This window comes from Ricinus communis, chromosome 3 (genome assembly GCF_019578655.1).
Source record: "Ricinus communis isolate WT05 ecotype wild-type chromosome 3, ASM1957865v1, whole genome shotgun sequence".
Taxonomy (NCBI): Eukaryota; Viridiplantae; Streptophyta; class Magnoliopsida; order Malpighiales; family Euphorbiaceae; genus Ricinus; species Ricinus communis.
Window position 1 is genome coordinate 28,169,321 of NC_063258.1, and position 16,577 is coordinate 28,185,897.

The window sequence follows — 16,577 nt, forward strand, 5'->3', positions numbered from 1 at the left end:
AATTCCATTCACTTATATAATTTTATCTTTTATACCATAATTTTTAATAAATATAATTATCTAATTTTTATAGAATATTAAATATTTTAACATTTTTTATATGTATCATTTTTGTTTTGGGCTTTAATAGGAATCATGGCTGATTCTGGTCAAACCCCTACAATAGTTCAAGCTCCTCGACAGCTTGAAAAGGAAGATCTACAGAAACTAATTCCTATTGAGTGGGTAACAAATTATGAGAAGCTTCAAGCATCTCAATCAAAACCAGATACAAAGCCACGGATCCTCTTATTCAAGAAAGAGGATGGGATTGTTAAGGCGATCTTTCTAAGGCGAGGAATCTTCCTCGGCACCATCAATTTTCCAAGCATCAATGATACAACTGTATCACGGCCTAGGGAGAAGATCCTATTCACTCATTTCAAGCATCCGGCAACCGGATCTTGCCGGTCGAGGACACTTTGTCCGGGATGTAGCCCCAGAAATGTGCAAGCAAGAATGCCTATGTCATGATGATATGGATTATGTTGAACCCTCCTTTCAGCATCAATAGAAGAATCCAAAGAAGATATCTCTGGATACTTCTTGTTCAGAGATTCATCCTAAGCCAAATGATCGGGATCCGGATGGTTCCCGGAGAAAGAATAAAAGCCAACGCGATGTTCGATGAGGCAATTGAGTTTCTTGCCAAAGAAGGAAAAACAGTCATTGACGTTTCTTATGATGAGTTCAAGGAAATTATGGCACAACTCAACATTGAATATGGCAAACCCCTTGCGGCTGCGAGCGGAATTGATCGGATCGAAGGTTTATAGGGAAACGGTGCCGAATCCGGTTAGTCGGAGGTACAAAGCGTTGGGCAGTATAACAATGCCATGAACTTTTGGACCTACTACATCTGTCACCTATATCGTGATACAACCCTTGGTTCAAGAATGTTTCATGTTACAACCGGAGGATTTCCTCCCTTGGGAAAACAGAGAACAAAGATCCGAAATCCTTCCTACACGGATTTCACCTCACGAAACTTAGAACCGTGACACCCCGCGAAGTACTCAGTGGCGGACATCTAATTCTATTGTCCAAAACACTTATTTGAAGAAGATAGATGGAAAATTGGATCAAGCAACGCACTTGGTTCAAAACATAGATCCTGTTGGATACTTTTTCACAAGAAGTCCTACTCATCCACAATAGTGTCAAGCTCGGACAAGGAACTCGGATGCCTCACCGATCACCCCTCTTTTATGCAAAGCAAAGGAGATTTCCGTGAAGGCGGATAGATCAAATTGAAATGATCTCCGGAAGATCGGTCTACTACAATTCCAACTTTCATATCGGCTTGACCTCATGGCTATTACTCCTTCATACTTTTCTTTCCCTTTTCTTTCCAACCGAACAACCACAGAAACCCTTTATCGTACTTTGGCACATTCTCTCACCTTTACCCAAAACTCGGAAAACTAGCAAAGAAATCCTCTCCTCTAGCCTCTAAAGACAAACTTCGGAGCAATCTCTCGTCGGTCGCGTATGATTCAGAATCCTCTTGAGACAATTCGAGATGGCGGACATCAATTCTCATGAACACTTCGCTATTGATCCGGTCGAGTAGTGGAACTCGAAGATGAAGATGCTCGGTCATTCTTTACTCCTGGAGCTCCAAACCCAGTCAAAACCGGTGGCAGGACCTTGGTTCACTTTTGATGACTTGCCACCATCGAAATGGAAGGATAAGCTTTGAATTCTTGGCATGGATTGATCTTGGATGACCCTTGAAGGGCCACACTCAAAAAGTCCTTGAATTTGTCAAGGTTCTGGGCTTAAGAAATTGGTTTGATCTCGGCTGAATACACTAGGCTTCAATTTGTCACTGCAGAGCTCGCCAGTAGTGATGTGATCCTCCATAACCAGTTCCTTGGGAGTTATGACCTTGTCGTAAGGCAGTGAAACAAGAGTTCTTTGATCGAAAATCTTTGTTCATTCAGATGAAGGATGCGGAAAAGCTATTCGGTATGTCCAAGCTCTACTATGTCATTGGAGGACATGATGGTGATGATACACTAGTATACCTTCATCACTCTGGGATGAGATACAACTGAGGTTAACAATATGATCTGTTCAAAGAGACCGGTCTCTATTACACTTGGCAATCGGCATTCCACTCTTCTTATTAAGAGACCGCGGTGATCAACAAAGTTATTCAAAGGTTGTCTGAAGGGACTTGATAGTCCAAAGGCTTGCAACAAAACCACCTCGAGATTAAGTGCAAAGCCGTCTGTACAAATCACAGAAGAAATCGGACATCATTTCGGAAATACCGCCAGCAAGAAGTTCGGAGAAAAGAACCCGAAATTCAAATACCCACGGCGGATGTTTCATCTGCAAAGGAAGGACACTATGCAAAAATTGTCCAGGAATCCGGGAAAAGTCGTGAAGATGATTCAACAAGTCGACATGTCTTTATCTCTTGCGGACTCTTTTGAGAAATAGAATCTCTACTTTCGGGCGAAGATCTTACCCCGAAGCTTATTTGGGTTGAAATGGAATTCTCGGACTCGAGTCTTCACAAGAATCTTCTTGAGACTCGGACGATAGTGAAATACCAATCTTGATGATTGGTGCATGAAAGTCGGAGAATATTCGGAAGATGTAATACAATATCCTCTCTCCAACCCTACTGTCTTCTTTCTTTGTTTCTTCTCCACCTCCTAAAACTTTTCAATTTACTACAAAACCTCCTCCAGTCCATATATTCCCATACAGACATCATCCTCAAAATACTCCAAGCCCTGTACAGAATAGCTTTCTTTGACCGGAGCTCAAAGAAGCATAATGAACCCAATGGTTCTCCCATCAGAGTATTGGAAGCCCCATGATCAGTTCTTCAGGGCAGCCAACGGTCAAACCTTCAAAACCACTCTGATACCAATACTCTGATGGGAGAACCATTAGGTTCATCATGTTCTTTAAGCTCCGTCAAAGAAAGCACATCGGTACAGCTTGGAGTATTTCGAGGATGATCTGGGAATATATGGAACCTGAGGAGGTTTTGTAGTAAATTGAAAAGTTTTAGGAGGTGGAGAAGAAACAAAGAAAGAAGATGTAGGGTCGGAGAGAGGATATTGTATTACATCTTCCAAAATATTCTTCCGACTTTCTTCATGCACCAATCATCAAGATTGGTATTTCACTATCGCCCCGAGTCTCAAGAGATTCTCGTGAAGACTCGTGGAGTCCGAGAATTCCATTTCTAACCCAAATAAGCTTCGGGGTAAGATCTTCTACTCCGAAAGTAGAGATTCTATTTCCTCTTCAAAAGAGTCCGCAAGAGATAAAGACATGCCGACTTGCTGAATCATCTTCACGACTTTTCCGGATTCCTAGGACAATTTTTGCATAGTGTCCTTCCTTTCGCGTATGAAACATCCGCCCCAGACTCGGTTCCGCTTTTACCAAGTATTTGAATTTCTTTCGGGTTCTTTTCTCGAATGCGGTATTTCGGAAATGATGTCCTCTTCGGATTGAGCTGGCGCTTTGCACTTAATCTCGAGGTGGTTTTTGCAAGCCTTTGACTATCAAGTCCCTTCGAGACAACCTTTGAATAACTCTTGTTGATCATGGGCCTCTTAATGAAAGGAGTGACCAATGGGCTTCGCCAAGTGTAATAGGTGACGAAGGTATACTTTAGTGTATCATTACCATCATGTCCTCCAATGACATAGTAGAGCTTGGACATAGCCGGTCGTGCTTTTCCGCATCCTTCATCTTGAATGAACAACATTTCGGATCAAAGAACTCTTGTTTCACTGGCCTTACGACAAGGTCATAACTCCCAAGGAATCGTTATGATGATGGAGTCGGCAGAGTGATAAATGAAGCCTAGTGTATTCAGCCGAGATCAAACCAATCTCTTAAGCTTCCCAGAACTCGGACAAATTCTGGATGGACTTTTTCGAGCGTGGCCCCTTCAAAGGTCATCCAAGATCAATCCATGCCAAGAATTCGAAAGCTTATCCTTTCATTTCGATGGTGGCAAGTCATCAAAAGTGAACCAAGGTCCTGGGTTCTGCTCTGGTCCAAAGGAGTAAAGAATGACCGAGCATCTTCATCTTCGTTCCACTACTCCGGTTCATGAGAATTCTGATGTCGGAATTGTCTCAAGAGGAGTTCAATCATACACCGATGAGAGATTGCTCCGAAGTTTGTCTTTAGAGGCTGTAGGAGGAGAGGATTTCTTTGCTAGTTTTCCGAGTTTTTCGGGTAAAGGTGAGAGAATGTGCCAAAGGGTTCGTCAGGAAAGAAAAGGAAAGAAGAAAAGGAGTAATGGGTTGCGATATGAAAGTTGGAATTGCAGAGACCGATCTTCCCGGAGATCATTTTCAATTTGATCTATCCTTCGCACGGGAAATCTCCTTTACTTTTGCATAAAAGAGGGGTGTCGAGGTATCCGAGTTCCTGTCGAGCTTGACACCTCACGTGATGAGTACAGAAGACTTTGTGAAAAGTATCAACCAGGATCTATGTTTTGAACCAAGTGCGGCTTGATCCAATTTTCCATCTATCTTCTTCAAATAAGTGTTTTGGACAATAGAATTAGATGTCCGCCAATGAGTACTTCTTCGTGTCGGCGGTTCTAAGTTTCGGAGGGTGAACCGCAGAAGGATTTCGATCTTTGTTCTCTGCTTTTCCCAAGGGAGGAAATCCTCCGGTTGTAACATGAAACATTCTTGAACCAAGGGTTGTACCGATATAGGTGATGAGATGTAGAGGTCCAAAAGTTCATGGTATCATATACCCGGCCCAACGCTTTGTACCTCATGTACTAAATCGATCATAAACCTCGATCTAAGTGGGGTTTGCCATATTCAATGTCGAGTTGTGCCATAATTTTCTTGAACTCATCATAAGAAACGCCAATGATCGCTTTTCCTTCTTTGGCAAGAAACTCAATTGCCTCATCGAACATTGGCGTTGGCTTTTTATTCTTTCTCCGGAAACCATCCGGATCCCGACCATTTGGCTTAGGATGAATCTCCCAACAAGAAGTATCCAGAGACATCTTCTTTGGATTCTTCCCATTGATGCCGAAAGTGGTTCAAAGATAATCCATATCATCATGACATAGGCATTCTTGCTTGCACACTGGGCTACATCCCGCATAAAGTGTCCTCGACTTCAGGCAAGATAGATCCGCTGCCGATGCTTGAAATGAGTGAATAGGATCTTCTCCTAGCCGTGATACAAGGTGCTTGAAAATGATGGCCGAGGAAGATTCCCGCTCTCGCGTCCTTCGAATAAAGAGGGATCCGTGGGTTTGCATCGGTTTTGACTGAGATGCTCAAGCTTCCTACACCTGTTACCCACCCAATAGGAATTAGTTTCAGAGATCTTCCTTTCGCTCGAGAGCTGAACTATCAGAGGGTTTGACTAGAATCGGCCATGATGTACAAAGCATCCGATGAGGCTTGAAAGCCCGGGATCCTGCAAGTTAAGTGCATGATCCCGCAATCGATAAACGATCTGATGGTGAAGAGTCGCTGAGAGAGCATTTTCAACTTGACTAGCTCCTGTGATTTGGACTTGTACTTTCAAGGCAGTGGATAGATAAGGATCACACAGAGAGAGGTTAAAGTTTGGGAAGAAAGTCAAAACAACACTACCAGTGTTAAGTGTTGTGACTATTGTCCCAATCACTGCATGCTCGTACTTGAGATAACGAGTGTCCGGGCGACATCCGTGTCAGAACAGCAATCCCATCCTTCCATGATAGGAAAGAACAAGTCGCACAGCTCCAAGATGGAGATGAGAATAGCCTTGTTTCCGCCATTGTTCTATGAAAGAGTTGGGAATTTCTAAAGTAACATACTGCTCTTGAGAAGTAGCAGTAAGAGAACACTGAGAAAGTGAGGAAGATTGAACATATTCTTTTATGGTGAGGGGTTTTTTGTGGATGATTTGGTTAAAGGTTCTTCTGACAAAGTTTTGTTTCTTGAATATATTGTAAGGGTTGATGATATGTACTAGAGTATCTTCTATCTGTACGTTATCAGGGATATGGGAGATCTCAACAAGATGGTCTATCTTGTTAGATATGGTTTTCTTACAAGAGGGAGATAATTGAAGGGTAGAAGTATGAGAGGTAATTTCGGTTGACATGGTGTTTAGGGTTTCTCTTCTTCTATAACCAAGGCTCTGATACCAATTTGAGCCGAGAGCTGTTCATGGCATAATCCTCATGCTGTAAACTCAAAGCATGGACAGATCCTCAAGTTAAGACATAAGCGGCCTCTTGCCATGGGGGTCTTTCTATTCTTTTGGATCTTTAAATTAGCTGAGTTAGCTCTTTTGGATTACACCAGAAACAGATCGTAGCAACTATTAGAACATTTTAATGTGGGATTAACTTAAAAAAATATTCTATTAATATCTATAAATAGAACTAGTATTTTTTTTTTAAATACTTTGATGTCAAACAATGAAATAGTAAACTTGTGATGTATGCCATCTTATATTTCATAGTTAATAGTGTAAATTGTTATTATTATTAAATGGAATGGTGTCTATGCACATGAGATCATAAATGCTTATACCATTGAATATTTTAAGAAAATACATATATTTTTATTTGCACGTAAATATAATAATCAAATAATAATTACACTCCATTATGTCCAACAAAACATAACCTAATTTCTTTATCTAACATATTTGGAAATCAGAAGAATGAAATTACAAAATGAGGAAGGCTTTTACATTAGATACGATGTCATGTTACAATGTTGTGCATATTGAGGAACTTTAAGGACATAAGGAGCATAAGTACTAATTATAAGAAGATTCTTGTAATTTGATATGGTAAAATCAAACGACGCCGTTAGTTTAGCTTAGAACTCATATTTCCGATTCCCGTTCCCGTCGCTTCATCGCAGTACTCACGCTGCTGAGATAGTAGGACTGAACGCCCAAAACGCAGAACAGAAAACGTGAAACGCAAAATGTGCGGTGACGCGACGAACTGGGACGAAGATGCATACAGAGCAAGCGTATTAAAGGATCGAGAACTCCAAACCTTAACCGTATTTAGAACCGCATGGGCTCCCTCTTCAAACCCTAGCCCTGACACAATCGTTATCGCCTCCAGTGACGGTTCAATCGCTTCTTACTCTATCTCCTCTTGCATATCCAAGCTCGTTCGTACCTCCCTTTTCACCTTTTTTACCCTTCCATTTGTACCTATTTAACTTCTTTTGGTTTTACGTTTTACAGCCATTAGGATTTAACAATGCAGAAGCTCAACAGTAAGTTACCTATAACATTTAAGTTTAAAGTAACCTGCGTTTATTGACGAAAATCAATATTGCTAACTCATTTACTTGCTCAGGGCTGAACCTGATGCGTTGCTTCGGGGACACGATGGACCGGCTTATGATGTCAAGTTTTATGGCAATTGTGAAAATACTTTGTTATTGAGGTTAAATTTTTTTTTATGTCTCTATACTTTGTTATTGATTTTCAATTTTGTATTATGTCTATCATTTTCTTTTTTATCACTGTAAAATTATCTAATTTTGGTTTTCATTTTGTAGCTGTGGAGATGATGGTCGGATTCGGGGATGGCGATGGAAGGAATTTATACAATTAGAAGGTTTTTAAACTTTAATAACCTCTTTTAGTGGTTATAAATTATGGTTATAATATGGTTAATTCAGTACATTGATATTTTCTATATTCATGCTAAATGAATTAATGTAATTTATTTTTATTTTTCTTCCTAGGACATGGCATACAGCCAGTACTTGACTTGGTGAACCCACAGCATAAGTGAGTCATCACAAATTCATACTGTTTGCTATTAGGCATCTTTTCATAAATTATAGACAATGGAAAAAGACATGCTAAGTACTCAAATGATGCTGATATTTCAATGTACTCGATCCCCTAATAAGGTTGTAAGTTGTGGTAGTTTTACTATATGATCCAATATGAGGAACTGACAAGATGTGTTACTATTGCAAACCTAATGCCATCTCTGCTTGTTGAGCACTTCATGTGGATACGATTGATAAATATCTTTTGCACAATGCTAGTTAGGGCATAACTTCTACGAACAACATAGAAGATCTTACTGCAAACCTAATTATTAGTGCTAAGTTGCTTAAATATTATTTTTGGTTTACATTGGGTTAGGGATAGGGGTTGCTTTTGCGTGCATTTATATTCTGACACTACAGTTCTTTCCTTATTAATGTCTTTCAGAGGTCCTTGGGATGCTCTTTCCCCAATTCCTGAAAACAATGCCATAGCTGTGGATACTCAGGTTTAAAATACACTTTGTCTATCTACCTACACCATTATATTCAACTATTCTTGATAAATTGATTGATAATCATTTGCAAGAAGAAAAACTCATATTTTTCCCTTGCTTTTATGCTAGAGGGGATGTATTTTTTCAGCTGCTGGTGATTCTTGTGCATATTGTTGGGATATGGTATGTATTAGTTTAAGGTGATTCGCTGATTTTATTATGTTCTTCCATCCAAATGTTTGTGAAATTTATTCACCTCTAGAGGCTTCTCATGTTCTTTACCTGGAAGTATTGCCAATATGGTTATTTATGGAGCTTTCAGGAGACTTCTAAGATCAAAACAGTTTTTAAGGGACACTTGGACTACTTGCACTGTATAGTTGCCCGTAAGTCTACCAATCAGGTCATTCTATCTCCTTTCTTTCTCATTGATTGCTGTCATTTCTTAACTTACTGTAGAGGAGCCATGCACACCAGTACAGGCAATTGTGAATTTTGGGTTAGAGATGCAATTCATCATTTCTAACTCCAGCTTGTGCTTTTTGTCTTCTTGGGTTTCAGATTATAACTGGTTCAGAGGATGGGACTGCACGAATTTGGGGTAAAATACATACAGCCTTGGGTCTTTGAGGATTTATGCAATAAAGTTAAAACAAAGGGTGTTCCTGTTACTTAGTTTCCTTGTCATATTTCCTCAATATCTTGTGCAACTGAATTTGGTAAAGAGAAAGAGTCTGAATGAATAAGTTGTTGTCCCTTGACTGTCTTAACTTTCTACAGAGCAGATAAATTTTAGATCGTGGTAACATCAAAAGTCTCTGTATGATAATAGAAGAACCCAAATATCTGCTGGATTATTCAGGGTGACTTGATGAATTGTTTCACTGATACTATAATTCTATTATGAATTTAATTTCAATGGATGTAACTGCAAACTAATCTGGTAGTTACATAAATTTGTTGTTAAATTTCAGTATGTGATTACTTGATCATTAGCAATGTGCTTAGTTGCATGTCTTTGTGATATTCTTAGATTGCAAAAGTGGAAAGTGTGTTCAAGTAATTGATCCGGGGAAGGATAAGCAGTTGAAAGGATCCTCGTATGTCAGCTGCATTGCTCTTGATGCAAGTGAGACCTGGTTGGTAAGAGTTCATGATTCTGGTTGCTCTTCATTTATTTATGATTCTGGTTACTTTGATTTTTGAAGTGTCTAGGTAACGTTGATTTCTGCATATACTGACTTATATTCATGTTAGACATGTTTACTCATTGAACTGTCTGAAGGGAGACTTTTAGAGAACTGTGACAAAATTTTCATGTTAGCTGCATTATCAGTAGAGCGATCGATATATTGATATCAAGAGAATATTATATGAAAAATACATATCTACTAAATGATCACTTAGAATTTTAAGTTTCAAATGATTCTTTGCAGTGGTTGGGTTGTTTCTGGTGTGGCCTTATTTAACCACATTTTTTATTTTCATAGGCTTGTAGCAATGGTCGGAGTTTATCAGTTTGGAATCTTCCAGCTTCTGAATGTGTTTCAAAGGCTGCTGCTCATGCATCCATACAGGATGTAATATTTGATGACAACCAAGTAAGTGGTATTCCCCCTGACAGTATCTGATTTGGGCAACTGTCACTGAGGTTCACATTTTTTCTCCTAGGAATAGGGCTTCAGTAACATTTGTACAAAGTTATTTTATGCCGTTTTAAGCAATTTGATACATGTTTCATGTATTCACATGGGGAGTTGATTGTCAAGGTTAGGGGTGGGTGTTTATATGCGGGATAGAGTTAACATAGTATTGAATGAACCACATATGTACTTTCTAAAAGCTGCACCAGAAGATACTGGGAAACCAAAGCAATTGCTTACTAGCTCCAATCTGGTTTAAAGCTATGCATATGGCTGATTCCAGTTTGATCTGAAGTTCATGGAACTAACTGTCCTCGTTAGCAATTATACAGTAACTGTACTAAATGGTCCCTATAGGATGCCTGCATTAAACTTCTCAAACCCCCATGCATATGAATGCTTATGGTACAGTAGGTTGTAACAGATAGCCCACACTGTTAATATTTGTAGTATTCGGTTCATGGAAGTGTTGGTTTTTAGATGTTGATCTTTAAAAGTATTTATTCTTCCTAATTTTACTTTTCATTACATAACCATGTCAGGTTTTAGCTGTTGGAGCAGAGCCTCTACTCTGCCGTTTCGATATAAATGGAGCAATTCGTTCACAGATACCTTGTGCTCCTCAGTCAGCATTTTCTGTCTCCGTACACACATCAGGAGTATATTTCCGTTCACTCTGCTTTCGCAATTTTAAAATAATTCCCCTTTTCATGTGGGGCAGGTGGGGATGAGGGGGATTTGGCTTGAGTTACAGTTTGCTGGTTGTTTAATTCTGTTTGATTGTGATTATATTGCCTATTATGCACTTATGAATGGTTCCAGTCATTTTATCGGTTTTAAAATCTCGGTTTCTCTGACTTATCACTTTACCCTAATGCATGTGCATTAAACACATAGAAGACAGTTAAAATGGACATGTAGCCTCTCCAAATAAGTAATATTGCACTTGATTTTTAGCGGACTGTGAAACAAGTGATACAATCTTGAGCTCAACATCAGTTAAATTATCAAAGACTGAAGCATTTCATTTATGCAGAATGATTTTTTTTTTTTTTTATAAAAAGAAGAAAAATTGTGTATGTCGTCTAAGAAATTGTGCCTTGTATATCGAAAGCTACCCCCCAATCTATGAGTTATGAATGCTTGGGAAGGGAAGAAAACAGAGATAACCATCCCTTGCACTGTTCTAGAAAGCCAGTGCGTAGTTAATTTATTCACTGAAATGGGTTAAAAAGGTGAAATACGGACTTTAGTGGCTATATAAACGAAATAGAAGAAGAGGATTATGTGGTTGATTTCTCTAGTAATTGAAGTTTGGTTGAGCTGAGTGTCACTGTTAAATGATACAAGAGGTAAACAATCAACTGATTAAATTTTATATACATGTATATATATATATATATAGTGAATGTTCGTGAGTTTGAAATGACCTTCAGTTTCAGATTTTTGTTTTCTATTTGGAGTAAATTCTTATATCTTTCTATTCGCAGTTGGCGTGATCTGAATAGTACATGATGGTTTGTGTTAGATTGTGCATTGTGCGTATGATCTTCCTAATCCCATTTCTTTGTTCAGATGACTGCAGTTGGAGGTTATGGAGGTCTTGTAGATGTAATATCCCAGTTTGGTAGTCACTATTGCACATTCCGCTGTAAATGCCTATAGAAAATTCCTTGACTTGAGCAGTTCTGATAAATGAATAAGGGATGAGTTGTGTGCAAAGGTTAGAAAGACTTGCAGGATTTTGCCATGCTGCTGAAAATTGCTGGTGTTGGTTATATCATCTGGCATTACTTTTTAAATGCATTACTTCCATGAACTGCTATAATTGTAAAGTGTGATTTTTGATCAAAACTTTTGTATGGATGTGATTCATTATTGTTCTCTTCTAACATGTTTTTAGGTTTACAAGCATTTTTTCACGTTTACTTGAGAAGAATTTTATACTGTGTACAAAGAGGGGTCATGATGGGCATTGCCGCATTGGTATGCAGCACCTGAATATGTAATGAAGCAGTACATGTCCTTGTTTCTGAACAATCTTCAAGCATTAGTATAACGTTTGGTTACCGGTAAGGTAGCAGCACATGTTATGTTGGTCAGCTTTAGGGTAAACTGTTCTACGTTGGTTTGCTGGAAATTATGGGAATTCACAAGTTAAAATCTCAACCCATTTGCAGATTTTAGCTCTGAATATGAATAAAACAAACAAAAGATTTTGTAAAAAAATGAACCTTCTGAGGGTCGCACTTAGAAGTTGTTGCATTTAAGAGTCCGATACTTCGCACCTACGGTTCAATCTGATTGCACAATTCCAGCAATAATTTGTAAGTAAAATATTTTGTTGATTGAATTCTGATTTGGAAGTATACTATCACAATCCCTAGGAGTAAAAAAGTATGAGAATAGGATCGTAATGCCAATTCTAATTCTCAAAGGATTTGGCTAAATAAACTAAGAAATTATGCTTATTCTAAACCAACGAAGATTGAGAATAAAGCTTCAACCCAACAATAGAATTAAAGACTCCATAAAGAATTTTTATTTCTTTTTTAAATGCTTTTCCTGAATTATGAAAATAAGCATTGTAAAAATTTAACTAAATATTTTAATCATAGTCTATCAGCTCCTGGCCTCGTTATCTTTCGATCAATTCACGTACCCAACCCCATGTTATTGGGCCTGGAAGCCCATTTATCAAGAAGACATTAAAAAGAATACGGAGGGTTCAAATAATGGTTGTATTGTATGTATAAATAAGGAACCCTCGCGACAAAATCTCTCCCAACATATTACAATCTCAGTTGTGTTGTTAAGCTCCTCGGTTGCTATCTTTCCTCGACTACACGGTTTAGATCCCAGGAGCTTGAAACCACAAAAAAAAAAACCCTAATTTTCTCATTCAAATCACAAGAACCAACCTACGGTTCTATTAGTCTACTCTTACTTTTCCAATCATCATCAGCGATAATCAGGTATATATTTTTTCGATCCAATGGTTGCTTGTATTTCAAATTTGTGGTTTTTATTTGTACGCTAAATCTTGTACTTACTAAATTATCAGGTTCCTGGTTATCAAATAAATAAAAATAGAATAGTTTGATTTTATTTTTTTTTGTATGCGACAGTCTGTTAGGGTTTTTTTTTTTGCCCTCTTTTGTATTAAGTAAATTGTTCTTCTTGTTGTTGCAGCTGCAGCTATGGCGGGACTAGCACCAGAAGGATCTCAATTTGATGCGAAGCATTTTGATTCAAAGATGAATGAATTGTACGTTCTTTGAATTTTCCGAGGTTTACTCATTCTTTTTTTTTTAATAATTTTTTTGTGATGTGATAAATTTATGGGTACAGACTAACAGCTGATGGAGAGGATTTCTTCACAACATATGATGAAGTTTATGAAAGTTTTGATTCTATGGGTTTGCAAGAGAATCTCTTGAGAGGCATTTATGCATACGGTAGACATAATTTTGCTTCTGTTTTATTTTTTCTCTCATAAATTATGTGTTGTAGCACAAAGCTAAGTGATGCTCATGTTTATGCTTTGGTACATGCGTTACACTCCTTTGGTACCATTGACTGATTATAAAACATATTAGCCAAAAATAATAAAGAACAACCTATTAATTTTGAACTTCCTCAAATTAAATTTTTGTAGACAAGTGATCATTCTTTATATTTTGCATGTACTTATTAAATATCCATAGTGACTGAAGAAGCATGAAGATTCTATCCATTATGCATCATGGTTGTTTCCTTTGTATTCATGTTACCCTTTTCTTGATTTGAGTATGAAATACTAAAAGAGTTCTAAGTATGCTTTTTGTAGGTTTTGAGAAGCCCTCAGCCATTCAGCAGAGAGGAATTGTTCCATTCTGCAAGGGACTTGATGTTATTCAACAGGCTCAATCTGGAACCGGAAAGACGGCAACTTTTTGTTCCGGTATTCTCCAACAACTTGATTATGCTTTGGTGGAGTGTCAGGCTTTGGTCTTAGCACCTACTAGGGAGCTCGCACAGCAAATTGAAAAGGTTATGCGAGCACTTGGGGATTATCTTGGTGTCAAGGTCCATGCTTGTGTTGGTGGAACTAGTGTTCGTGAAGATCAGCGCATTCTGTCAAGTGGGGTGCATGTTGTTGTTGGCACTCCTGGTCGTGTATTTGACATGCTGCGAAGGCAGTCACTTCGTCCTGATTACATAAAAATGTTTGTGTTGGATGAGGCAGATGAAATGCTTTCACGTGGTTTCAAGGATCAGGTCATTATTTTGTTCTCAAGTTTTTGTCTTAGAGCTTCTCATCTCAATCTTTGGTACATGTCTACTTAATTTATGATCTCAGAATTGATGTTTGGAAAAAGTTTGACCTAATGCATAATTGTACAGTGAAAAAGAGTTTGCTGCTTGGTCTTCTTGTGTGTTTGTTTTGCATTATGCAGACCTTTGTAATCACTAGATTTGCTATCATGCCGTAACGTTTAGGTCTAGTCTCTACTGTTAAATTGGTTATACTGATCTTGTTTCTGCTCTGTCTATACCAGATCTATGATATTTTCCAGCTTCTGCCATCAAAAATTCAAGTTGGTGTTTTCTCTGCAACTATGCCGCCCGAGGCTCTAGAGATCACTCGGAAGTTCATGAACAAACCTGTTAAAATTCTTGTGAAGCGTGATGAGCTCACCTTGGAGGGTATAAAGCAGTTTCATGTCAATGTTGAGAAGGAAGAGTGGAAGCTGGAGACATTGTGCGACCTGTACGAGACCTTAGCTATTACCCAAAGTGTCATTTTTGTCAACACTCGTCGCAAGGTTGATTGGCTGACAGACAAGATGCGAAGTCGAGACCACACAGTCTCTGCCACTCATGGTGACATGGACCAGAACACAAGAGATATCATCATGCGTGAATTTCGATCTGGATCATCTCGTGTTCTCATCACTACTGATCTATTGGCTCGTGGTATTGATGTCCAGCAAGTCTCCCTTGTTATAAATTATGATCTTCCTACTCAGCCGGAGAACTATCTCCATCGTATTGGGCGTGGTGGACGGTTTGGGAGGAAAGGTGTTGCGATCAATTTTGTAACAAGGGATGATGAGAGGATGCTGTTTGACATCCAGAAGTTCTATAATGTGGTGGTTGAGGAGCTTCCATCAAATGTTGCAGATCTCCTCTAAATGAGATTTTGTCTTTTAATATTATTAGGACGTAGAATCCATGTTGTGCTTTTGTTTTTCCCTTTCTTAATTTGAACTCTTGTTCCTATAGGTGTAGGTTCTTTTAAAAGTTTGGTTGCTGACTAGTTAGTGATATTTATTTATAATGTTCCCGCGATGCTATATGGTGTTGTGGATTTTTGTTGCGTATATTTTGTGTTGATTAAGATCCTTTGTTATGGGTTTCTTAGGTGCTTAAAAGGTGGGAGCTTGGAAATGTTTCTCGTTTCTGTTTTCATTGCTACAATGTTTTAGACTGTTACATTATGGATACTGATATATTAAATTATCTTGGCTATAAGGGGCATAAGTTGTAGTAGAAATGCCTGTGCTACGATCATCATATGATGATTGGTGACTTGTTCCCTTCTGTGAGCCCTTAATTGCGCGTAGCACTCCACCAACAAACTAATAAACCCGAATGTTACTCTTAACTATTGAATTCGTCAGTGGTTTCTACGGTCAATGATCTCCTTTCCTCATTATCTGGTACCTCTATTGACGCTTCAATGCTGCTGTCAGCAGTTCAAATGCTCCGCCTTGCTGCTCCATAATAATAATAATATGCTAAAAGAAACTCTCGAAGAGGTATATTATAATGTACGTAAGAGATTCTTGCACTCCATCCAAACTTATCTTTGCCCCTCTTTTCTAATATATAAATAAATAAGATAATATGAGGCTCCTTTTTTTGATGGAAAATATTTTTCTGTTTTTTTCCTTTTTTTCAATGTTTGGAACACTAGGGGAAAATAAGTTATTGATTAAAATAAATAATTTCAAAACACAAGAAAATAATTTTCTATTTTAAGGATGAAAAATTATTCTCCAACGTTTAAAAACATGTTTATTTATTGAAAACAAAGACAAATAAAAAAAATATAACATTACGAATTCTCTTCCATATAATTTTTTTCTTTTAATTTATTATTTTTATCTGAAATTTTTATCGTCTCAAGTCTTTTTTTTATTTATTTTTCTCTCTAATAAAAAAAATATATATATATATAATTAGTTTTTTAAAATTTCTATAAATATATTATATTTTTAAAAAATATATAAATTTTAATTTATATATTAATTATAAATTTATTTTATTTTAGTAGATACTAATAAACTATATTTCAATTATAAATTTATTTATCTGTTCATTGCTTATATAGAATCTATTCATCACATCCTAGTTCCCAAGGTCATGAATTGATCTTAACCACCAAAGGCTTTTTGTTAGATACACGTAATTTGAAGTAGGTGGTATTTAATATATTGTTTAATAACCAACTACAATTTCAAATCACGATTTCACCATAATTAATTTAGTAGAGAGTTGTTCCAGTGCTAATGTGTCAGACAGGAATATCACATAATTTTTGCGATAATTTTCTTGCTTGTCAAACACATGTTTAAATTTCA

At 37.6% G+C, this 16,577-nt stretch overlaps 2 protein-coding genes across 2 annotated transcripts; both read left to right on the forward strand.

Annotated features, from left to right (window-relative positions):
• The first annotated feature begins 6,850 nt into the window (after positions 1 to 6,850).
• On the forward strand, positions 6,851 to 11,862 carry LOC8272570 (THO complex subunit 6). The gene is made up of 13 exons (XM_015716222.3): positions 6,851 to 7,190; positions 7,267 to 7,298; positions 7,382 to 7,471; positions 7,587 to 7,645; positions 7,776 to 7,821; positions 8,257 to 8,317; positions 8,435 to 8,488; positions 8,628 to 8,708; positions 8,867 to 8,906; positions 9,339 to 9,448; positions 9,796 to 9,906; positions 10,491 to 10,607; positions 11,524 to 11,862. Exons 1-13 carry the CDS (start codon positions 6,996 to 6,998, stop codon positions 11,611 to 11,613), a joined length of 1,086 nt encoding a protein of 361 aa, XP_015571708.1. The 5' UTR covers positions 6,851 to 6,995; the 3' UTR covers positions 11,614 to 11,862.
• Positions 11,863 to 12,725: 863 nt separating this feature from the next.
• LOC107260877 (eukaryotic initiation factor 4A-1) lies at positions 12,726 to 15,314 on the forward strand. The gene is made up of 5 exons (XM_015716221.3): positions 12,726 to 12,923; positions 13,141 to 13,216; positions 13,300 to 13,406; positions 13,778 to 14,208; positions 14,490 to 15,314. The coding sequence occupies exons 2-5, from the start codon at positions 13,149 to 13,151 to the stop codon at positions 15,123 to 15,125; spliced, it is 1,242 nt and encodes a 413-aa protein (XP_015571707.2). The 5' UTR covers positions 12,726 to 12,923; positions 13,141 to 13,148; the 3' UTR covers positions 15,126 to 15,314.
• The last annotated feature ends 1,263 nt before the right edge of the window (positions 15,315 to 16,577 follow it).

Excerpts from the sequence above, each read along its gene's own strand:
- LOC107260877 (XM_015716221.3), top strand. The coding sequence starts at position 13,149 with ATGGCGGGACTAGCACCAGAAGGATCTCAATTTGATGCGAAGCATTTT. Across the intron at positions 13,217-13,299 it reads GATTCAAAGATGAATGAATT|ACTAACAGCTGATGGAGAGG; the intron begins GTACGTTCTTTG and ends TTATGGGTACAG. Across the intron at positions 14,209-14,489 it reads CACGTGGTTTCAAGGATCAG|ATCTATGATATTTTCCAGCT; the intron begins GTCATTATTTTG and ends TGTCTATACCAG.
- LOC8272570 (XM_015716222.3), top strand. The coding sequence starts at position 6,996 with ATGTGCGGTGACGCGACGAACTGGGACGAAGATGCATACAGAGCAAGC. Across the intron at positions 8,907-9,338 it reads TGGGACTGCACGAATTTGGG|ATTGCAAAAGTGGAAAGTGT; the intron begins GTAAAATACATA and ends TGATATTCTTAG. Across the intron at positions 9,449-9,795 it reads ATGCAAGTGAGACCTGGTTG|GCTTGTAGCAATGGTCGGAG; the intron begins GTAAGAGTTCAT and ends TTATTTTCATAG.